Source organism: Daphnia pulex, chromosome 3, assembly GCF_021134715.1.
Source record: "Daphnia pulex isolate KAP4 chromosome 3, ASM2113471v1".
Classification (NCBI taxonomy): Eukaryota; Metazoa; Arthropoda; class Branchiopoda; order Diplostraca; family Daphniidae; genus Daphnia; species Daphnia pulex.
The window spans coordinates 12,574,566-12,599,263 of record NC_060019.1 but is presented as its reverse complement, the minus strand read 5'-3'; the positions used below and the strand labels follow the sequence as shown (position 1 = coordinate 12,599,263).

General features: G+C 38.6%; 3 protein-coding genes and 1 long non-coding RNA gene across 4 annotated transcripts; 2 read left to right on the top strand and 2 right to left on the bottom strand.

Moving 5' to 3' along the window:
• Positions 1-6,375: 6,375 nt before the first annotated feature.
• LOC124190227 lies at positions 6,376-11,905 on the top strand. The gene is made up of 3 exons (XR_006872916.1): positions 6,376-7,012; positions 8,389-8,442; positions 11,411-11,905. It is a non-coding gene; the product is annotated as an uncharacterized LOC124190227 (long non-coding RNA).
• LOC124190221 (membrane-associated protein Hem-like) lies at positions 10,519-15,690 on the bottom strand. The gene is made up of 24 exons (XM_046582803.1): positions 15,492-15,690; positions 15,286-15,390; positions 15,077-15,220; positions 14,862-15,004; positions 14,639-14,800; positions 14,460-14,575; positions 14,184-14,394; positions 14,024-14,120; positions 13,777-13,958; positions 13,554-13,708; positions 13,290-13,494; positions 13,082-13,214; positions 12,897-13,016; positions 12,708-12,838; positions 12,394-12,641; positions 12,229-12,331; positions 11,940-12,168; positions 11,772-11,865; positions 11,538-11,704; positions 11,392-11,476; positions 11,225-11,321; positions 11,035-11,161; positions 10,885-10,974; positions 10,519-10,821 (listed from the first exon to the last, which is right to left on the bottom strand). Exons 1-24 carry the CDS (start codon positions 15,594-15,596, stop codon positions 10,708-10,710), a joined length of 3,363 nt encoding a protein of 1,120 aa, XP_046438759.1. The 5' UTR covers positions 15,597-15,690; the 3' UTR covers positions 10,519-10,707.
• A 204-nt stretch (positions 15,691-15,894) lies between these two features.
• On the top strand, positions 15,895-20,939 carry LOC124190224 (25S rRNA (cytosine-C(5))-methyltransferase nop2-like). The gene is made up of 8 exons (XM_046582807.1): positions 15,895-16,133; positions 16,203-17,050; positions 17,113-17,352; positions 17,414-17,727; positions 17,794-18,139; positions 18,562-18,580; positions 19,635-20,623; positions 20,689-20,939. Exons 1-8 carry the CDS (start codon positions 16,034-16,036, stop codon positions 20,893-20,895), a joined length of 3,063 nt encoding a protein of 1,020 aa, XP_046438763.1. The 5' UTR covers positions 15,895-16,033; the 3' UTR covers positions 20,896-20,939.
• A 187-nt stretch (positions 20,940-21,126) lies between these two features.
• On the bottom strand, positions 21,127-24,687 carry LOC124190222 (histone H2A deubiquitinase MYSM1-like). Its single transcript, XM_046582804.1, has 11 exons — positions 24,506-24,687; positions 24,351-24,450; positions 24,085-24,291; positions 23,673-24,019; positions 22,832-23,604; positions 22,438-22,763; positions 22,174-22,372; positions 21,982-22,097; positions 21,802-21,914; positions 21,527-21,731; positions 21,127-21,454 (listed from the first exon to the last, which is right to left on the bottom strand). The coding sequence occupies exons 1-11, from the start codon at positions 24,556-24,558 to the stop codon at positions 21,284-21,286; spliced, it is 2,610 nt and encodes an 869-aa protein (XP_046438760.1). The 5' UTR covers positions 24,559-24,687; the 3' UTR covers positions 21,127-21,283.
• Between the last annotated feature and the right edge of the window lie 11 nt (positions 24,688-24,698).

Genomic DNA, 24,698 nt, shown 5'->3' with positions numbered 1-24,698 from the left:
AATGCATTCTGTGATCTAAAAAATAAAAACAACTGAGTGATATGAAGGTATGATATAGCCAATTACATATTTAAATGCTATATAATTACAGTTTCTCGAATCCGATCACTCGTATGGCAAATGAGCCAGAAACGCACAAAAGCGTCAAGAACGTCGCTGCCGTCCAAACAAAAATAAACCCAGTAACCTTTTCTAAAAGACTCGATGACGTAGTAAGAAGAAGTAAGCATTGTGATGAATGTCTGGAAACAGTTTGCCATCAATATTGTACTAAAGTGACGATGAAGGAGATCAGCTGCTTCATAAAGTTGTTTTAAAGAGCGCAGGTTCGAAAAGGTCCGTTGAGCTACAGCTCGACTTGGGATAACCCCAGCAGTATTCCTTACCATAACACGCAACAACTTTAATTTAGCAATCAACTTCCGGGTATAAAATGTATGCAGTTGACTGCAAATGATGTATATCCAAACAGGTATCATAGTAAAACTGTGTAATGAAATAAAATTATATAAGGATAAAGTCAGACAAATGGTGATCGGAAACCTACCACTGGTTGAAGAAGACTCTGATTACTTTCTGAAACACGTCCAGCCAGTAAGCCTGTCGATTAAAATGGTATAATTCCGAATAGGTTGAAATTATCCACTGTAAAACAACCTTTGAAAAATAATGTTATGCATTATTACTCATTGGCTCTGTATCATTTTTACAGGAATCTAACCGTAACCAAGACGTAGATTAGGCCAAACAAGGAATAGCGTTTAATTGGCGACAAGTTTGGTCGTCCGAAATCTAAATCGACGGTCTCCAGGGTCTCCAAAAACAATGTTACCGATGGCCAGATTTTAAATACCAAACTAAGGTGAATGATTGTATCGAAAACTAGCCCATTAAGTCGAATCAATGCGTTCAAGAGAACCTGGATCAGTCTATCGACGTTTATTTCCCAAATAGTGGATAGAAGTTGGATAATTAGGGTCCGCCTGACGAATATGTAAATGTTGCTCTGAACAGCCAAAATGAACAAGAAAAAAGTCCAAAAACGGTAAATATGTTGTCTCCATTGAGCCTCAGGATTCTGGTTCACGAAAACGCCCGTAATTTTAAGTAGAATAGTTAAAGGCGACAAAGCTGAGAGGAGAAACCGATCTTTTAGTGTTCCTGCCATCCTTTCACTTGACTAAGTGCACGCTAAACAGTATGGACTTGAACCTATTAACTCTACGAGTTGCGCACCCAATCTACTATAGGTATACCTTTTTTTATACTCATAAGAAAATGATGGGGTAAAATGACGTCTGTAGAGGTGGCAGAGTATATTTCACGTGCCAATCATTAATTTGCATACGTGGCGCGACATATAGTACATGAAAAGAAAATATGTGAACCAGATAACACGTGCATCGCAGTTGCACAAACACAATTTTCTTATTTACTCAAACAAAAATTAATTCAGCAGTTCGGAATGCAAATGATGTAATGCATTACTATAATGACGCCCGGCCATATTGAATTGCACGCAGGTACGTTTCAGGGAGTTCCTTCGCCAGCACTTTGAAACTGGTAGATGATAAGAAGATACGTGAAAATAATTTCCAAAGTCTAAATAATTAATTTGGTTAATAATTATTATTTTCGAATAAATACGAATTGCCAATTTACTGGGATGATAAGACGTTTGGACACAGACAAAACTCCTTTAAGGCTATGTCTTTCTATATTTTTGCTTATCTGTGATATTTCGATTATGTAGGACGTAATCTGTTAAACCAATTCAACAATATTAAAATTCAATTATTACCAAAGAAATGATCCCCGAAATGATCTAGAGATCAATATTCCCAATACCTTGTTATGACACTCGCTCAAATTCTCTTCGTTTCTAGCGTCACGTAAGCTGCGAAGAACACTAATACATTCTGTAGTCTATTTTAAAATAAGGCGATTAAATCTTTGTTAATAATACGAAATAACAATATAATTACAGTTTCTCTTATCCGATCACTCGTATGACAGATGAGCCAGAAACGGACAAAGGAGTCGAGCACGTCGCTGGCGTCCCAGCAAAGCACAATCAGACGACCACTTTTAAAAAACTCGATGACGTAATAAGAAGACGTTAGCATTGTGACAACTGTCAGGAAACAGTTTACCGCTAATATTGTACTAAAGTGACGATGAAGTAGGTCAGCTGCTTCATAAAGTTGTTTGAGAGAGCGCAGATGCGCAAAAGTCCGTTGCTGAGCTACAGTTCGACTTGGGACTCCTGTAGCATTTCTCACCACAAAATTAAGCAATTTTAAGTTGGCAATTAACTTCCTGGTATAGAATATGCATAGTTGGCCGCAAATGATGAATATCCAAACAGGAATCACAGTGAAACTGTTTTACAGCAAAATTTAGTTAAATTTGAAGCATATAAAGTCAAACAAATGGATTATGATCGTGATCCCACCCCTGATTTGCGAAGATTCTGATGAAATTCTGAAGCATATCCAGCCAATAAACCAATCGATCCGGATGGTTTAAATCCCAATAGACGGAAAATATCCAGTTTAAAACAACCTACGAAAATTATGTCGTTATGCAATGAGCATCTTTGTCAGAGCTTTGTTCTCATCAGCTTTCTAAAATTTCTAAGGGTATCTAACCGTAACGAGGACGTAGATTAGTCCATATATGGAATAGCGTTTAATTGGCGACAAGTTTGGTCGTCCGAAATCTAAATCAACGGTCTCCAGGGTCTCCAAAAACAATGTTACCGATGGCCAGATTTTAAATACCAAACTAAGGTGAATGATTGTATCGGAAACTAGCGCGCTAAGTCGAATCAGTTCATTCAAGAGAACCTGGATCAGTCTATTGACGTTTATTGGCTGACCAGAGAGTAGAAATTCAATTATTAGTGTGCGCCTGAAGAATATGTAGATGTTGCTCTGAACAGCCAAAACTAACAAGAAAATAGTCCAGAAACGGTAAAGACGCTGTCTCCATCGGGCCTCAGAATTCTGGATCACAAAAACACCCGTAATTTTAAGTAGAATATTTAAAGGCGACAAAGCCGAGAGGAGAAACCGATCTCTTAGTGTCCCTGCCATCGCTTGACTTGACCATAATAAGTGCACGCTAAACATTATATGTCAAAAAGTTTTTAATCCTACGAGTTGCGCACCGTACCTTTGACCTCGTTGAATACTCTAAAGACAATTCTGGTTCTATATGACGTCTATAGAAGCGCATTGGAATATTTCAGGGTGCCGATAAATAATTTGGGTAAGTGCCCCGACAAATTATATAAACTAATGATTAGATGAAAAATGGTAACTAATAACACATGCATTACAATTCTCAACCAATCAATACTACTCTCTTCTAATTATATACATGTGTTCGTCTGTTTGGACGAAGACGAAACTCCTTTTCCTAAAAGTATGTCTTATATAATAGATCTTGTAGATTTTTGCTCATCTGTGATATTTATGGTGCGCAGAAAATGATTAGTTCAAACAAGACAATGATCTCAGGCGATTATTTATAGCTACTCAGCATAAGAACCGCAGAATTTGTTGTTATTCCCGTTATTCCATTAAAGAATTGGTAATCAAGAGCAAACATTTCTTTAACAGTATATTAAATAGATACTTATTTATGAATGAGTAAGTAATAATCGTTCGAAACATAACTGTACCAATGAGTTGCCCCTCCCCCTGTTTGTTGCGTTTGGTAATTTATTAATTGATGTTGATTGGCCAGGAGTGGCATTGTGTACTTTATGCGAACTTCTTTGTATTGTTACTTGTTGAGAAAAGTGGGGCTTTTTGCAGCGCCTGTTGCTATGTTCTAATCAAATGCTGGCCACAATAATAGGCTAAAAAAATAATAATAAGCGCGACGAACGAATAAATTGATTATGAGACCCTTTCGGCCCGTCCGGCCTTTTCAGTTGCACACAGGTACGTTTCAGGGAGTTCACTTGCCAGCACTTTTGAACTGGTAGATGATAAGAAGATACGTGAAAATAATTTCCAAAGTCTAAATAATTAATTTGGTTAATAATAATTATTTTTCGAATACAACGCATTGCCGATTTACTGGAATAATAAGACGTTTGGACAAAGACAAAACTCCTTTAAGGCTATGCCTTTCTAGATTTTTGCTCATCTGTGATATTTCGATTATATAGGACGTAATCTGTTAAACCATTAAAGTAATATTAAAATTTAAAGTTATTAAGTCTGACGTAATCTCGAATTCATTATTTCCTTACCTTATTACACTCGCTTAATTTCTCTGTGTTATTTCTAGTGTCCCGTAAGCTGCGAAGAACGCTAATACATTCTGCAGTCTATTTAAAAATAAGGCGATTAAATGTGCAAATACGTTGTCGAATATTTTAACAATCTATAATTACACTTTCCCTAATCCGATCACTCGTATGACAGATGAGCCAGAAACGCACGAAGGAGTCAAGAACGTGACTGGCCTCCCAGCAAACAATGACCACGTAACCACGTTGAGAGAACTCGATGACGTAGTAAGAAGAAGTAAGCATTGTGATGAATGTCTGGAAACAGTTTGCCATCAATATTGTACTAAAGTGACGATGAAGCAGGTCAGAGGCCAAATAAAGTTGTTTTAAAGAGCGCAGGTTCGAAAAGGTCCGTTGAGCTACAATTCGACTTGGGACTGTAGCATTTCCCACCACAAAATTAAGCAACTTTGAGTTGGCAATTAACTTTCTGGTGTAGAAAATATAGATTTGACTGCAAATGATGAATATCCAAACAGGAATCGCAGTGAAACTGGTTTAGAGCAGCAAGACGATTTAATTATTTGAAGAATTATATCAGAATTTAACGGGGTTTACACCATGAACCTACCAATGGTTTGACAAGACTCTGATGGAATTCTGGAGCACATCCATCCAGTAAACCAATCGAACCGGATGGTTTAAATCCCAATAGATGGAAAATATCCAGTTCAAAACGACCTTTGAAAAATTTCATGTTATGCAATAGCTTAGGAATTTAAAAAAAAAATGAAAATGAAACCGTAAAGAGGACGTAGATGAGGCCATATATGGAATAGCGCTTAATTGGCGACAAGTTTGGTCGTCCGAAATCTAAATCGACGGTCTCCAAGGTTTCCAAATACAAAATTACTGATGGCCACAATTTAAACACCAAAATAAGATGAATCATTGTATCGAAAACTATCCAGCTAAGGCGAATCAATGCATTCACGAGAAAGTGGATCAATCTATCAACATTTATTTGCTGATAAGTGAACATATGTTCCATCATAAAGCTTCGTCTGACGAATATGTAGAAGTTGCTCTGAACAGCCAAAATGAACAAGAAAAAAGTCCAAAAACGGTAAAGACGCTGTCTCCATTGGGCCTCAGACTTCTGATTCACGAAAACACCCGTAATTTTAAGTAGAGTATTTAAAGGCGATAAAGCCGAGAGGAGAAACCGATCTTTTAGTGTTCCTGCCATCCTTTCACTTGACTAAGTGTATGCTAAACAGTATGGAATTTCCATGTAAAATCCTACGAGTTGCGCACACTGTACCTTTTAAAATCTTTTTGAATACTAAAGAGAAAATGATGGAGGGCTACGACGTCTATGAGGCATCGAATATTTCACGTGCCAGTCATTAAATTGCGTACGTGTCGCGACGAATTATACATGAGAAGAAAAGAAGTTGACTAATAACACATGCATCGCAACTGTACAAACACAACTTTCAATTTTCTTATAGTTACTCAAATAGAAATGAATTCAGCATAGTTACTAGATGGTTGCTAATTAGTGCATAGATGGTTCCGTTCCTTACAAGACAGCGACAGACAGCGCCATCTTGCACGGCAAAAAACCGCCATTTTTGAATTCCTTTAGGATACTTGTACAAAATAAAAGCACCGACACACGTGAGTCCGACTCCGACCCCTAATCAAATTTAATAGTCACTCCACATCACTGGGCCAACTAATTTGAGAAGAATAACTAGACGAAACGGATTTGATACGGAATAAGTTTGTCATAAGGCTACATCAATTTAGTAAACACTGTTTTTGGAACTAGAAAAATATCGCTACAATTTACAATGAAAAATCAAAACGAAAGGTCCGGTTTGATTCTCCTTGGGATGCGAGTCATGCGACCTGCTAGAATCATCTTGCTCTTGCTTTTCCATATGCAGAATTTTAATGGAAGTATAAATAAGAAATAGGAATTATAGGATGAATTCACCAACAATTGTTTATTTTAAAAACATATCTATTAAAAATTCAAAAAGGCGGCGTCAAACTTCATAAATTGGCAACATCAGTTTTCTAAGTTCGGCTGCATTCAGCCATTCATTTGTGTTCACTCTTGAGTTCGTAGGTTCGATTCGAAGCGTCGCTGGAAATTCCAATTAAGATTATTATTGCTGCAAAAACGTTTCAGCAATTTAATTGTTTATAATAGTGAGCATTTCCCAAAAAGTCTGTTCTCACGCCAAGTATACTTTTGTTTCTCCACTGTCCATTAGAAAACTATGTGTTATATCGAAAGGTGTCCCCTCCCCTTACACGTGGTTGATACAAACGAGACAAGTAGCCTAATAACACATTCCAGATCACGTCGATCGTTTCGCCTGCATTGGATTTTTAATGACTCCTTACTTAAAGGGTGTGTGCTTAAGAGAATGTTGTGTGTGCATCAGGCCAGTGTTAGACATTAAACCATCGTTTAACTCAAATCCAACAAGTCTAGTGCCTTTCAATAGCATGCAAGTAGTGTGACGATATCTCTGAAAAATCCAGAAAATTCTAGTGATGGAGAACATGTGCTTGATGAAATGAACATTCCATCACAAACTCCCTTAACTGAAATGCTGAAAGTTGGAACAACCGTTGAGATAACACACTCAAAGTCAAGCTCGATGGCCACACTGTCGCCGGACACACGATCAACGCCAAGTTATCTCATACTTCTGCTGGATGGAAAGTTTCTCCTACAGCCAAGTAAGTTTTTAAATTCATCATCACATTTTCAATCTCTTTACTGTTGTGTCATGTGGTGATCGCACTAGATATCGTGCTAGGAATTTTTAAGACTTTTAAGTAATACGTAACTTTGGTTCAGATTTAGTTCTAGTTATTTGTTAATCAAGGGGATCTCTTTCGTGTTATATGAGTATTTTTTCTTCTGCCTCATAACCATTATCAAGTTGTTTTTTTTTTTCTAAGAAAAGGAAAATTTTTCTAAAGAAAGCGAAATTAAAGTAAGTTAGGTGAACGAGTACCAACAGGATCTTCCCCTAGTGGCTATGCCAATGTTTCCCTTTTTGTCTGAGGCGTAGACCGTGGCAAGCAACCTATCATTCCTCATACCACCTATCTAGAAATGTCTCGAATGAAGCACAACAGGTTTAGTTTTCATCGACAGCAGGTCATGGACACTTCTTCAAATGTTACATTACAATTGCCCTGCTATCTGAACTAACCCCAGGGTTCAAATTTCGTGGAACTCTATTCAAGAGCCAGGTTAGGCCGATTAAACCATCCGTCAGCACCGCATGCCAAAATTTGTATCAGCTACAGCTTAGCCATGGCGATCATGTGGATTAATCCTGCCCCTCTGCTTTTCTTGTCCTCGTAATCAAAATATTTCCTTTTTGGGAAACAAAAATGTTGTCCATTCAGGGATCGCTTTCTCTCATAGTACTGGTCTGTTACAGCTAAATTAGTCAACTTTAACTATTTATCAACTAATAGTTAACTTTCGAGTACAACGGCGTACAAGAATGTCCCACTTCTTACGATGGCAATCGATCTGGTGGTGCCATAACCAGTATGCCATGGCTACACATCCGGTCTGATTGCTTAACTGAAAGTGTTATGCAATGCTTAAAATTTAGTTTAGTTAATCACAGCAATAGCTTAGTGGTTATAGATTCTAACTGCCACACAGGAGTTTTGTGTTCTAATCTTATCACTAGGATTCCAGAGAGTAGGAAATAGAACGTTCTAATTTTCCGTTATAATAATTTATTATTTGCGCTCAATCATTCAAGAAAGAAATATATTAATTTGTATTAAACATATGGTATTAAATTTCGAAAAATTGTGGCATGATTAAATTCATACTCATGATTGCATTTATTATTTTTATCGAAGTTTTAAACATGCCTGTGTAGCAGCGATGGGGCAAGTCTGTTCTCTAGCAATGTTGTTCCCAAATAGCCCGTGATTAAATTATGAGTTATGGCACAAGGCCCCAAATGAATTACTGTTGTTGGTGTTAAAGTTCTTTATCTCAGTTTCTTGATCACTATATTCTCATTGTGTTGCTTAACATTGCTAAGCAATTTCTAATCTTCATTTTCTCTTTCACATAGGCCCTACTTACGGCGTTAGTTTTTATCGACACTTTTGCGAGTGCAGCGAATAAGGTAAGACCATTTTATTATCACAGTTTAGTATACCGGAACGTTAGTTACAAGTGAACGAATCAAACGTATAAATTTGTATTGATGAGAAATAATAGTGTTACAGTCAAATGCAACGACAAACGAACAATTGTTTGTGATCCCGTGGGATCCTTTCGTCCCGCCCATTTTAAGTTACACACTGGTACAGATCAGAGAGTTGGCAGTTGACAGCACTTTGAAACTGGTAGATGATAAGAAGATACATGAAAATAGTCTCCAAGGTCTAAAGAAATAATTTTGTTTTAATAATAAGTATTTGGAAAAAATACGTAATGCCAATTTATTACTGGGATAATAAGACGTTTGGACGAAGACAAAATTCCTTTAAGGTTCTGTCTTTCTAAATTTTTGCTCATCTGAGATATTTCGATGATATAAGAAGTAATCTGTTAAACCATCATTAAAATTCAAAGTTATTAACGACTTAATCTCGAATTCGTTATTTCCGGTACCTTATTACACTCGCTGAGGGTCGTCGCGTTTCTAGTGTCCCGTAAGCTGCGAAGGACAGTAATACATTCTGTGCTCTATTTCAAAATAAACCGATTAAACCCTAGTGAAATATTAGATATTAGATGATAATTACAGTTTCCCGAATCCGATCACTCGTATGACAGATGAGCCAGAAACGAACAAAAGAGTCAAGAACGTCACTGACCTCCCAGCAAGCCCCAACCACGTAACCACGTTCAAAAAGCTCGATTAAATAGTAAAAAGAAGTAAACATTGTGACCACCGTCAGGAAGCAGTTTACCACCAATATTGTACTAAAGTGACGATGAAGTAGGTCAGAGGCCAAATAAAGTTGTTTCAGAGAGCGCAGGTTCGAAAAGGTCCGCTGAGCTACAATTCGACTTGGGATAACTCCAGCATTCCTTACCATAGCACAAAACAAATTTAAGTTGGTAATCAACTCCCTGGTGTAGAATATACATAGTTGACCGCAAATGATGAATATCCAAACAGGTAACACGGTGAAACTGTAGTACAATATCATTTGATTCTTTACAAAGTAAATTGATGGAAACTACGTGATTATAATTACAAAACCCCTGGTTGGAGAAAAGTCTGATTAAATTCTGAAACATTTCCAACCAATAAGCGGGTTTATTCGGATGGGTTGAATCCCAATAGATGGAAAATGTACAGTTTAAAACAACCTTTGAAAAATATAATTAGTGACTGATTTTTTTGAAAATGTTGAAAAGAAGGATCTAACCGTAAAAAGAACATAGATTAGACCAAACATGGAATAGCGTTTTATTGGCGACAAATTTGGCCGTCCGAAATCTAGATCGACAGTCTCCAGGGTCTCTAAAAACAATGTTACCGATGGCCAGATTTTAAATACCAAACTAAGGTGAACAATTATATCGGAAACTAGTGAGCTAAGTCGAATTAGTTCACTAACGAGTACTTGAATAAATCTATCGACGTTTATTTCCTGGCTGCCGAAAAAAAAATCTATTATTAATGTGCGCTTGACGAATATGTAGAAGTTGCTCTGAATGGCCAAAACTAGTACTACAAAAGTCCAAAAACGGTAAAGGCGTTGTCTCCATTGGGCCTCAGAGTTTTGATTCACGAAAACACCCGTAACTTTAAACAGAATACTTAACGGTGCCAAAGCCGAGAGGAGAAACCGATCTTTTAGTGTTCCTGCCATTATTTCACTTGACTTAGTGCATAACAGTACCTGACAATGAGATTTCGGTGTACTGGCTAAAAAAATTCTAGCTCTGAGTTGCGCGCTATTCCATTTTTTGATAACATAAATGATACTAATGGATTTTATGACGACTAGAAGAGAAGTCGGCACAGTATTTATGATGTGACCCATCACTAATTTGCGAAAGTACTCAACATAACTATAGATGAAACAAAAACATTGACTAATTAGACAAACGCATTTTCATTCAATTTTCTAAGGGTGTTGACCAGAGAAGTCCTGCAGTTTTCTTGTAGGACAAAGAGAAAGTGAGAGTGACATTTTCCTGTATCGCCTTTGTACTTCGTAATATCCAAAGTAAAAAGTTATACAGCTCTAGGAATTTATTGGTCGTCAAGGCATACAGTACATTCTGACAATGAGATGATAACGAAGTAAAGAAAGAATACTGAATTCAGTAAGGTGGCTCATGTAAATATTTGAAGATAAAATGCGAGTTCTACTCATCTAATTCCTGTTTTGTCAGATGATCGATTACCGTAAGAGAAAAGGGAAATTTAGGAAGTGACGTTATCTGAGCGGAAGACTGCCTGATTAGCCTTGCGCAGAAGTGCATATGGGAAACATGATTCCAAGAGATCCATGGTCAAATAAGGAGAATCTTGAACGATCTAAAAAACCAAGAAGGAAAGGATTAAACTGCCCAATCGATTACACATTACATAACTACTTACCAAATCTAACAAGAGATAGATTGATTCTCGATTTTTGATAGCCTCTTTATCCACTTCTTGTCCCAAGCGTAACAGACTTGACGAAGCCAACTGTAGCAAACATTAAATGTCATTAAAATATTTTTAAGCACATTAATGTTATTAACTTACAGCTAGAAACTCTTTCAATCTTTCCTCAGTGTCCCTTCTACCCGACAAGGCGAATAGAGCGCACAGGACAGTGTTGACAGCGGCAGCTAGACAATGTGCGTTGTTTGCGTGACCTTCTAAGTAAGCTCTAAAAGAGAAACACCGGTTAAGTACAGGAAGTCTTACTAATTTAATACAAAATCAAACGTACCGGTACATTGAAGATTCTGATCTGGCTAGGCGTGGCAAGGCCACAGCAATAAATACAAGCAATAAGCATGCTACTAAATGTTCGTCTTCATTCGTTTCTAGTTTAAAATGAAAAATAGAATATAATCGTAATGACGTAATTGGATACTAAACAGTTACTAAAGTTACCTGTTCGTTGTACTTTTAGGGCAGTTACCAAAACTGGATCGACGACGCAACTTAATCCAGCTGCGGAAGCCATTTCATTCACCACCTGGTACGACGAAATAAGCATGATGTACAACACGAAGCCTTTCATTGAAAAGAAATTTTACCGTCGCATCCGACTCGTCTGCGGAGAAATGTTCCTTAAAGTCTATAATAGACGACAATAAGAAAGGAACACGTTGATTCAACACGTCATTCAGCGCTTCTTGACCAAGCTGGCGGAAGCAAAGAATCACACCGACAATTGTCATCCTCTGGAGTAAGTTGTCCACCTCTGATGAATTAAAAAAATGAAAAATCAACAATTACCCAGTCACCAAATTAATGCTCAGTTGACTTACGTTGGAGGCGTTTTGCCCATTCTTTCATGTGTTCTGGTCTATCAAAATTTGTTCGAAGAGCCACGAGAACGTCCTTGTTCATCAACACAAGTTTCTGTTTTTGAAAAAAGTAATAAAGTTTATTAGATGAAATTGTAATTCACAACAAAAACAGAAAGTTATTCTCACTTTAAGCTCTTGCACTTGGCTGGCTGTGTGCCACATCAGCGTTTCATTCAACAATTTCATTCCATAGGGACCAATCAGTTCAGCGAGAGCCCGTAATTCGTTTACATCAGAAAACTCTTCAGCGTTGAAGGGCACTGCGCCCTCAGCTGTAAGACTTACAAAAGCCTGCTGAAGAGGCGAGAAGCAAATGTGACCTGCACTCACTCGACGAAGCAATACCTCCGAATACCTATCGTAAAAGGTGATTATTGTTGTTCTATGATATAGATTATCATAACAGTAAACTGACCAGGTAACGTAAAGAGCAGCGATGGTTTTCTCTCCATTGCTGTCCACGGATTGAGTCTGTTGAAGCAAAACACTGTTGAAAACCCGGGTAACGTCGATGTGAACTAGGAAAAATAACCGTTTTACTCAACCGATATTTATCTTCAGGTAAAATGACGAGCCTTACCATAGTTTTCCACAGTTTGGAGGACATTCATGTACGCTTTCACGCTAGCCAAGAGTTCTGTGGGTTTAGCGATATCGCCCGTTTCAGGATTGTACATAACCATCCCTACGACCGCGCGAGCAAATCGAGACTCGAGATGTTGATAGAGGTATTCCCTAGGAGCAAACGCATAATCCCATACAGTAATTGTTGGGCAGTAATTAATGGCGTAGCACAGTTCCGTCAAGGCCATGTGTAGTTTATCCATCCTGTAGGAGTATACAGTTTAGCACAATAGCAAGATACTTTTTCTTTTGCAACTCTAAAATATTTACGTGGTTAGGTCCTCTCTTGTTTTTCGATAACTCTCCATTCCGGGTTTGTCCACCTCCGGTTTCCTAAACTTTTCGCGTTTCTTCTTGTTGACTACTTGCGCGATCAGAGGAGCACAGTGTTTCGGCAACAGCTATTTCAAAGAAGAAAACTTAATATCAATCAAACATAGACAAAAGTACTATTCTTACCCTATCGCTTAGATTGCACTGTTCGTCGCAAATGGTAGTGATTATGTTCTTCGCTTCTTTAGCCATTTCCTCAAGATAGACGTTGACTACCGATAGACTTCGCTCGCGAATATGATGTCTCTGCAAAATGAAAGTTTTACCCACGAGATCCTCGCTTTTTAAAAAAACATGAGAAAAACGCTTACCTCTTCCGGACAAAGTTCGTGAGTACAATTTTGAAAGTGCCCGCAAATTAAGGGGAATACAATAATGTACCGGTTCTGCGCTGGGAATTCCAGACACATGTGGAAGTGATCTTCAAACAGTTTGTTATAGAAACTGAAGGTGGGAATACGCAGAAAATCGCATGTCATTATAAATTTTGTTATTGAATCTAATTGCTTACTAGCTTACCAAAAAATTGAAAGGTCCGAGGTATCTGTCAGCATGTCGTCAAGCGCATCAACCATCTTTGTATGGAATGCAATTGTGTTAAGTAGGGTTGCCAGGTCACGATGGTCGCTTAAGACTAGTTGTGATTTAGCAACTGAGGTATATGCTTGCAGGCGACACCAATCGAGGCGAAGTCCACGGAAATCGAACAATTCATTTTCCTCCACTGTAAAAATAAGATACATTAACACCTCAATCTTTAACGTGAATACTCTAGAATTCTACCTTGCTTGATGCTTAGTCCACCAATGGAGTTGCAGAGCGATGACAAAATTATGCTTTCTTCTTCGGATAATGTCTGTAAAGGTTGCAGGAGTTGGTTCAAAGAAACGCCGTCGTAACCCGACAAATACTGGACGTAATAACGTTGCAACACTTGACTGAAATAATATAGTTGTAACTATTAAAGTAAAATCTAAACAGGGACAAATGTATTAGATCGCCTCACCTGTATTTGCGAACTAGAGCCCGAATCTCTTCCATGTAAAAAAGTAATTCGGGCAAATGACGATCGACCAAATCTTCAGCAGTTTTACCCTTGTTACTCCTTGGTGGAGGATTGTCATGATGTCGAAGTAACCAATTTACTTCGTCTCGGGCAAAGCTAAGTCCCATAAACACGAACAAAGCCTAAAGAATTCATTAGTGTGACAATCTTGTTCAACTGATGTAACTCATAATATCCTTGGACTTACTTTAGGGCCAAGTAGACCAGGCTGATCCGTAAGGATAAGCTCCAACTCCCGAAGAGCTGTGCGTAGAAACATGCGTCGATCCATGTGGACTTTTCCTCTGTATAAAAAATCCTTAGCTTTAGAAACAAACAACGAATTTAAATATCTCTGTTATTCTTACGAATTTAATACGGCTAAATTGAAGCATTCCTTTACTTCCGTAACTCGTTTTCCGTAGCCCTTGATGCCGTCGAAAAACGTCTGAATGTAAGAGTGAAAACAAATCACTTCGTCGCGAAAGAGAGGCAACACCCAACCAGATTGCAGAGCATTGATCCATAAACTGACAGCTACTGGTTGAGCTAGGAACTGGTGACAAAGAGTGAATCCATCTTGTTAAAGTAGAAGAAGAATTAAGTTAAATGTGTTTAACTTGATATTTTAAATGTGCAATTACAAATAATCCATCGTTCAAATGAATCCAGCGAAAGATATTCACAAGGCATGGTATCTGTTTGTGCCGGGTTCAACATTTGGTTTTGGTTCGAAGTTAAACTGAGCATTTGAGCAGACCTAAGTAATAAATTTAAAAAATGAGGCAATGCTACATTTAAATATTGATGAGATGGTTTATACCTCCATTTATCTGCAGTTAAATTTCTTCGAAGATAAACATTTTGCAAAGAAAGAAGAGCTGACACCAACAACTTAGAATGGGGTATGAATTCTTCACTAAGTTTCTTCAGTGGGGGATCATAATCCATAATCATCTGGCCCAGTCTTGGGAAACTCACATCACTATAATAATTTTAAAGTTAATGAGACCTTTCAATGTGGGATGCATTTTAAAGTTATGCACCTGTGGTTGTGTGTTAGTTCATGTGCAGCATTGTACAGTCCCAGAACTGCTTTTCTATCTTCAACACGTGACAGGAGAATCATCAGAGAGGTGTAGGTGGAGACAAGGTCCAAATAAGCTTTTGTAAGATCAAAATTCAAAGTCTAGGAGATATAAATTAACAAGAAGGAGGTTAAGTATACTTGAAATTAGTTTTATATTTTTAGGTAGCTTACAATATCCAAGTGAACTTGGCATGCATCCATGGTTGTAAGTAGTTCTCCAACTTTGTCTTTGAAATCCAAAAGATCTACAAATGTATTGTAGTATAGAGAAAGTGATTTCATCACTTCACTTCGATGTGGCTGCAGAGCTTGAAGCTAAGATGGTGAAAAAGATAAGTACATTTTCTTGTTTGTAAACATAGATACACGTTTGAACATACTCCTTTGACATCAATGTTTGGGAATTTCTTGATGACAAGCTTGATGGAAGATTCTAAAGTTTTGTCTGACAAAAATGCTGGTTTTGAATTTGCATCCCCACATGCCTGCAATTGATAAGATTTCGTTACAGATATTTGCAAATGACTTACGTGCAGAACGTAGCAAGGGGAGGGGCAACACCCCATTCATCTTCATCGGCAATTACCTTTTTGATGTTATATATCCGTGTTAGCATTCCCAGACCTCTGTCATTTAAGATTAACAATTTTTCAGCAAGCTTTTGCTGACCGGGAATCAGCGGGCGAGCCATCGCGATAATAAACTGCTGTTTTAAAAAACAGCGAAATGAGCAGGATAAACAAGTTTTTTAACAGACGACCAACCAAGGCATCTGACAGCTTTGAAGCATACGATTTTGCCATTCATTTAAAATATTATTCAAAATACAAAAATGGTATAAAAATATAATTAATTTCTTTAAATAATAAAAATCTAAATTTTCATTTGTTATTTGCAAAATTAATATTTGATTTTCAATATAATATATCTTGAAACTGGTTTGGCGCTGCTGCATTCATGTTGAGAGTGGGAGAAATATGCAAATCAAAGGCATACGATAATTTCCCAACTTGGCAACTTCCAACTTCCATTGTAACACAACACGTGTTGACCGTGCCGTCTGAAGTGATTTGTTTAATCTTTTGAGTGTAGTTTTTGTTGTATACTTGACATCCTAATTTAATTAAAATGGGACGCAAAGGTAATTTTGTCGAGAAAACTCCCAGTGGTCCGGGTAGGAAAGCCAAAAAACAGAAACCCCCAACGCTACCAGACCATCTAAAAGAAGGTATGTGAAACGATCATGTTCTGCTTTTTGAGAACTTGCTGATTAAAATAATTGTTTCTTGGTATTTAGTGAAAGAACCGAAAGAAACTTTGGGCAGAAGATCACAGAAGCGTGCGGCAAAACGCAGTGCTGTCAAAGCTGGAACAGCTACTCGTAAAAAGCAGCCAGTCAAGAAAAATAAACTTACGTCAAATGAGTCTCTTGACAGTGAAGACTTGTCGGATGAAGAGGGAGAAAAAAAGAACCTTTTTGATGATGGAGATTCAAATAGCATGGGAGAAGGTAGTGATGACGAGCCTCTGGCTGACAACTTCAAGGGAAGCTCTGAAGGCAGTTCTGATGATGACGATGAGGAAGAATTACCTATTGAGAAAAAGTCAAAACAACTCAAAATGAAGAAAGAAAAAGTAGACGAGGAAGCTGAAGCAGAACTACAAATGAACATTCAGCAGTCAGAAAAGTACACACTTCCAAGTGGAGAAGAAATTGAAAAAGAAGTGCTGCTTCCTCCAGATTTGACAGTGCTGAAATCAAGAATTAAAGAAGTTATAGGGGTCTTGAGCGACTTCACCATCAAACGCGAAGAGGGTCGTGACAGAGTTGAATACCTTGAACAACTACGTAAAGATCTCTGCACCTACTACAGCTACAATGATTTTCTTATGGAGGCATTTATGGAAACTTTTCCGCTTGGCGAATTGATCGAATTCCTCGAAGCAAACGAAACTCCTAGGCCCATGACAATTCGTACAAATACCTTAAAGACGAGAAGGCGAGACTTGGCTCAGGCACTCATCAACAGAGGAGTGAATCTTGATCCTATTGGAAAGTGGTCGAAAGTTGGTCTTGTAATCTATAACTCGCAAGTACCTGTCGGTGCAACCCCCGAGTATTTGGCTGGTCACTACATTTTACAGGTAAATAAAATGCTTAGTAAATTGTTATACTATAAGCTTATATTTATTTCTTAAAATATTAGGGAGCTTCTAGTTTTTTGCCTGTCATGGCACTGGCACCTCAAGAAGGCGACAAGGTTCTCGATATGAGTGCAGCTCCTGGTGGTAAAACATCTCACATTGCTGCGCTGATGAAGAATACTGGTATGCTATTCGCTAACGATGCGAATCCTGATCGAGCAAAGGCTGTTGTTGGTAATTTACATCGTCTTGGAGTAACCAACGCTGTTGTGATGACCTACGACGGAAAAATTTTACCCAAGGTTGACTACTAAGAATAGCAATATTCATGTTTCATTTACTAATTTCAAATATTTTGTTCAGATGAGCAGGGGATATAATCGCGTCTTACTGGATGCGCCATGCAGTGGTTCAGGTGTTATTTCCAAAGATCCTTCGGCAAAAACATCCAAAGACAGCAAAGACATTGCCCGTTGTTCTCATCTTCAAAAGGAGCTTATCCTGGCAGCCATCGACTGTGCCGATGAAGGTGGTTACATCGTCTACTCAACGTGTTCTGTACTTGTTCAAGAAAACGAATGGGTAGTAGATTACGCTTTGAAGAAACGTCACGTCAAGGTTGTCGAGACTGGTCTCGATTTCGGTCGAGATGGCTTCCCTCGATTCCAGAAATTAGTGTAAGGTTTCTTTTATAAACAAGCACATTTGGATGCCAGTAATCATTAATTTTCGTTTCTTTTCAGATTCCACCCATCTGTAAAGTTATGCAAGAGATTCTATCCCCACACACACAATATGGATGGTTTCTTTGTAGCCAAGTTGAAGAAGATATCTAACAATATACCATCTGCTGCCCCAGAAGTTGAAGAAGAAGTGGCCGAAGAAAAGAACAGCGACGATTCTGACGAGGAGACTGTTAAGAGCAAGAGGATGAAGAGGAAGAAGGGCAAGGCAAACGGTTCTTTAAATAAAAAGACAGGTCCGAAAATTGCTAAAAATGGAATTGATGCAAAAGATGACAAGGTCAATGGAGTCGCCAAGAAGGGCAGCGCTATCGTGAAGAAGAAAATGGGAAAACAACAGAAAAAGGTTCTTAACAACAAAATGAAAGGGCCTAAGAAACTGAGAAAATAGGATGTTTTTTACGAAATAAACTCGGTTGTTTCACTCTATACTAACCGTTTTCTTCATTGAGAAAATAGCAATGTGATCCAGGATCATGAGGTAGTATGTGTCATTTGTTTGTGCCTTTATTATGTTTTTATTATGATTAATTCAGGGAAGGTAAGAACTTATCAACGTATTTTATTTGTTTTGACGACGAAACCGTCGGGGGCGCTCGTAATTTACAAATGGCATGTCGTCTGCTGAGTGTTGGGTTAATCACCCATTACATCACCGGCGGTTTGATTTCCTTTCACTAAAGCAAACCCCAACACTACAGCTTCTTTTTATATTAGGAGTGCATAAATTGCATCAAATCATGATAAACCCTCCGAAAACATGATAAGAAAATCGGCCTGGATTTGGGTAAGTGACTTTAAACAATGTTTCATCATGCTTGTTTGGCAATTTTATTTATTTTGCTCATGTAAGATCACGATTATTCATAATGTTTTTCAACTAAGATCATGGGCAATGTCCTGTCGAAGGAAGGACTTTCTCCTCTTATCACAAGTCGTAGCTCAATGCCGTGTGAGGCAACGCGGTTCGCATATCAACTATTCATTTTAGCCGATTAAAGATCTGTCACGTGTACTGCTTGTACTTATTTCACGTGTATTTTCTCCCGTGTCGCACAAAGTGAATAATTGGTATTGGTTGAACAAATGTTAAATTTTTTTAACTATTTTTAAAGGAGTAATTGATGGATGTTTAAACTGGGGATTGTATTCTTAATTATTTTTTTTTCTTAATACCCTTCGATCGACTCTTCGTATTATAAGTTATCTGATACTTTCCGTTTCCTTTGGACCTTTTTTAGTCGTAACATGGTAACTCGACAAGTATCTATTCCGTTAGGGGGGAGCAAGAACTTTTGCGGCCTCAATCACTATAACAGTAGCCGAATGTAATAGAGTAACGCGGTGTAATGAGTACCCAACAACGAATATTCTTATTGACCGTTATTGGGTTAAGATCTCCCCTTTCATAAGTAGCAAACAACTAAGGGCGTTTCTTTAACCTTCTCCCTCCTTGAATTGTAATCTTTCAACCTTTGGACCAGTGCCATAGTTCTAAAAGTTTGAGACATTCTACTTTCAGTTGGGTTCCGTGTTCTAGAGCGTTTAGGTCGTTGGAAAAAATCTCTTGTCGGAACTGGCAAGTTAGCCGAACAAACATGGATTCATCATCAAGAAGGAGACGTGTGCCGCTTGTCGACATGCTCTCTGTCATGTTTGGAGTAGGTGCCTGGATTTCAATCAACGGACTCTGGGTAGAGTTACCTCTCCTCGTTCAAGCTCTACCTGAAGGATGGAGTCTTCCATCTTTTATGTCTATCATCATCCAGATAGCTAACATAGGTATCAATGAATTAAATTTTACCTTTATAGTCGATTTCTAATTTAATTTTGACCTACAGGGCCCATTTTCTATTCCGTTATGCATCTTCTCGTACCTCATATTGTTCACGAAAAACCCAGCATTTATGTCCTCATGGTCATCGGAGTCCTTTCCTCTCTTCTGATGGGCTTCTTCTGGGATGCTACCAGCTACATCAACGGAGAAGAACACAGCACAGGACTCCTTACATTACTCTTCTTCCTATCCCTGGTCGACTGCTCCAGTTCAGTTCTCTTCATGCCTTTTATGGCCCGTTTTCGTCAAGCGTACCTGACGTCTTACCTGATCGGCGAAGGTCTCAGCGGTTTTCTACCAAGCATCTTCGCACTGATTCAAGGTGTCGGTGGCAATCCATCCTGCCGCAATATCTCGAACATTGTGAATGGATCCGAATCGTGGCAGATAGAAGCTTTCTATCCTGAACCCAATTTCTCAGTTTCAGTTTTCTTTTTCATCCTGATGGGTTTGATGGTTTGTTGCGCCGCTTCTTTCATCGGGCTTAATCATTGTGGAGTAGCTCGTCAAGAGCGTTACGAGTCGGTAGCTACCCGGATACCTGTAGCTATAGATAATCAGACTTTTGTTGCGTCAACAGAAGTAGTTGATCCAACGTTCAACGGCAAATCTGCAAAGATAAATTACCAAGTTGAATTGGACTCGGTAAGCGAAGAGCAACAGCAGGTCAACACAGACATCCCCAAATCTGTCTTTATCTATTTATTGCTGTTGCAAGCTTGGGTATGTGCTCTGAGTAATGGAGCTCTCCCAAGCATACAAAGTTACTCATGTTTACCCTATGGGAATACGGCATATCATTTTGCAGTTACTTTGTCGGCTATGGCGAATCCTTTGTCATGTCTTATCGCCTACTTTCTACCGATCACAAATGTATGTCTGATAGTCGTCTTCTCCTTCTTGGGAACATCTGTTTCTGCTTACATAATAGCACTAGCCGCACTAAGTCCGACACCTCCTCTGGTCGGATATCCTTCAGGAGAAACGCTTATGGTATTAATAAGTTAACACATTTCCCATGTAAAATTTGATAAAAAGCTTTTCATTCCAATTGATAGATTCTTTCGTGGATCCTGTGCGTCGGCCTCCTGACGTACGTCAAAGTCAGCATTGCGTCTCTTTTCCGTATGGAAGAAGGAAAGGGAAATCGCAACCTGTTTTGGTTTGGAGTATTCACACAGGTGGGATCAGCTATTGGCTCCATTATTGCTTTCCTTCTCGTTAACGTCTATCAGTATTTCGAAGCATATTATCCATGCACATAACAACATGTACATACAATAGCACATAAAAGTCGAGATAACGTTAATCCTACCCCAATATTTATAATAATCATAGTGTCACCAAGTCCGTCTGATCATTTTATCCCCTACTTAGTGGCGGAATGTCAAACAGGACACGTCAGCAATATTATGTAGTACCTCAACCTTTGGTTTCTAATCGCAATATTTTAATTGACCAGAATTTCGAACTGAATTACTTGCCAAGAAAACAAATGAAAGTGTGTCTGATTTATTAAAGTTCAGAACAAAGAAAACACAACAAGAAGTCGCCCGGATTAAAATTCATGCTATATGTACATGTGAGCGTGGTCTTTCTCATAAGAGGAGGATGATTTGATTCAATCATAATCAGTAAACCTGTACTGATAAATTAATTGGAGTCGCTGCAAGGTAGGGTACTCGTAAAAACAGGGGAGACGATTACACGACTGGCATGACGTGCTATTAATCGATTCAGGAATCCTTCAGCTAGTTCCTCGATGTCATTCATAAGTGACCCTGTAACTACGTTCTCCAAGTGTGCTCTTATACTAGACAGAGCCTGCAGAAAAATATCCATTAGTAAGTATTACAACTGATAACAAACTAAAAAATTTACGGTTTAGCAACTCACTTTTTTAGCGTAATTCAAAATCCCGTCTTCGGAACGCGTTGGAAGGTAAGGATACTTGCTGTTGAGGGGGACCAAAGTTGGACACAGATCTAGGTTGGTCTCCAAAACATCAAGTGTTATTCGAACTTTGTTCAATTCATTTGCCCCGCAATCGAATACCGGTAGCTCATGTTTATACGGTAAATCGTCATGAACGGTGATGCATCTATACTCGAATGTGTTGCAATTGATTGTTAGCTTTGAGTCTACTTTAAACGCAACTAGAAACTACTTACCGAATTGTCGATTTGAGAGACATGGATGTTTTGATCCCAGAAGAAGAAAAGGGGTTAACAATTAGGCCGACGAAAGGCGCATCTTGCCGGGAAAACCATTGCTGGAATTCGTTCTAAAAGCAAACATTACAAATATAGAATGTGTAATCAAAGACATGACGACATACACTCTATGCTCACCTGAGTATTTAAATCGCGTAAAGAAGGGAGGGCAGGGAATGTCGGATGAGAGTGATACCAGCCTACAATTTCAAGACCGCGAGATCGTAACTCCTCACTGCCTTCTGTTTGTGAAACTGTAATAGCAGAAATTACACAGTTCAGTTTTTATGAAGTGTGATTTGATCAGCAGAAAAAACAAAACAATCTTACTAGGACACATTTCACATTGATGGTTAGTTGCCTGACTTCGACACGGTTGGGCGGCTTCGATGGATAACGTAGCCGGAGACTTATCCGATCCCGGATAGATGTGGCCTCCAAGTAAGCCAATAATTTCTGTTGTGCAAGTATGAGAATGGAGGTCAATAACTACAAGCGCTTCCACCGAAAGTTGTACGCTGAAAGGTGCCTTTAACAAAGAGAAACATTTTCCAATTAAACCATAATAATTTCATTCAAATAACAAAGAGATACCTCTTTCTCGCCACCGAAATTTAGACATGGAACTAACTGAAAAGGAGATTTCTCCTCAAGTTGTGGTTTTGTTCTTTTTTTCGGTTTTTGTTTTTGTGGACTAGTAGATCCTGAATTCGAAATGAATGAGCTCCCTTGAGAGCCGTCGTGGCTGATTGTGTACCCGCCATTCTCGTCTCCATTTTCATGATGGGGTCTCTTCTTCCTGACCCTTGCTGGTAGTCCGGAAATGAGAGGAAGGTTGTTCACAAAATGAGTACTGCTGTTCGCCATTCTCTCTCGATGGCAGGGCACTGGTGGCAACGGACGGTTGTATTGTACCTGATCTGTAGGATTTGAACGAATAAAAATGTTAAATGAACTGTGTAGAAATATCAAAGATAGAAAAGCATACCACATCCAAAGTTTATGGCCCCTGTCAATTCCAAGTAAGCGTGCACTCGGCTGATACAATTAACATCTCCGCAGTTTTTGAGGGAAGGACGAACGGATGTTTTCGTGAGGTAACGTGGTTTTACTCTGCGCCACTCTTGAACAATGCTGTTACGAATCTTCATGTACCTTTCCGGTGTTTTACTGGGACGACCCTCAAAGAAATCCCAATGAATCGTCTTTTCCTCATCTGTGATAATAGTAAATGCAACGGTTCGCTCTTCTAGGGGAGCTGGAAACGTGAAGACGGGCTGCGGGGGTTCAGCGTCCATTAATCCAACATCTGGGTTCTTGGAATCAGTCTCAGAAGATTCACATTCACTTTTATCTTCTTGTGCGTATTTTGTTGATGGCTCAGACGGCTGTGGTAGTGGTGGTGCCAGAGTTTCTATGATTTCAGCTTCTTGAATTTCGTTTTTAATTGGAACAGAAGAATCATCAGAAGATGACTGTAATTTTAGGGTTTCTTTTAAAATGGTTGGAGGTTTGTTGGCTGTACGTTCCTCTTCATCGTCACTGCAATCAATATCAACTTCGGAATCGCTAGAATCTACTAGTTCACTTGTTCTTTGTAATCGAATAATTTCTCCTTGAAGAATGGGAACCGGTTTCTTTGTAAGTGTGGCATCATCAATTATTATATTACAATTTGTTAATTGGGGGACGGATAAGTCTTTTGAAATTTTCCTAGGTCTTCCAGGCGCTTTCTTAACTAAGAGTGGATTTTTTACCCGCCTAAAGAAAGAATTTTAAAAATATCTATATTGAATCAATGGCAGTTATTGTTTAAATATTTGTCATACCTTATTTCTTTTGTAGGAGATTTTGGTTTTGAACGGTTCGTCTTTTTGCTATTTTTTGTCGGAGTCAAGTCCCACTTGGTAGGTGCCACACTAGCAATTACTTCTTCTGTGGATACAGCAGGGACTTCTGCTTCATAAACAATGTCACCCATAGAAAAGTGAAAGGTTGGTTCTTCGTTTGTAACTTCCACTTCATTGATGAACTGAGGAGGTGATGGGGTATTGGAAATGTGAACTGAGGAACTTGTAATAAGTTCTGGATGTGATTTAATGTAACTTTTCACTTGAAGAGTAGTCTTGGTTCCAACTGCTCTAGCAACCTTGCTCCAATTTTGATTGTGTAGACCCTTTAATAAAAGTATCAAGTAAGTTACACAGTCCTGCCATAATCAGTAACCACTCCGACACTTACAATTCCTTTACGAAGAGATGCAACATCATCTTTAGTCCACATAGGACTCACTTTTGAAGCAACTACAGCAGATGTTGTGGTTGATGGAGGGTTTGCCATGGGTAAACTGTTTGAAAAGTGTTTTTTCTCTTCATGGAGCATATTCTCCCAATTAAGTGTTTTGTTCTTATCTTCATTGGCATGATCCATCATTGGCATATTCCAAACCTGTGAGAAAGTTAGATCTTGCTGTACCCAAATATAAACCACTTTGAATAAAAATTTACTTGTGAACTTTCAAGAAGCCAAGGATGTTGCATATAATCGCCCAATAATTCCGAATTCTGTGTAGGAAACTCCCCGGCATCGTATTGGTTCAAATCCGTCCTGTGATCAAATGTCAGTTAGTACAAATAACATGCAAACAAAAGCTTGTACATACTCAAGATTTAGACAGAAATCCCCTAGAACATCAACTTCATCGTCGTCTTCCATTTTTCTTAACGAATGTGTTTTCACAACAAGCTTGATGCCTCTATCACTAATTATATGCCAATTTGCTGCAGACGACGTGTTGAGGGGGGGGGGAGGAAAATGTCGTATGCGATTCGCTTTACAAACAGAAATGCAACCAC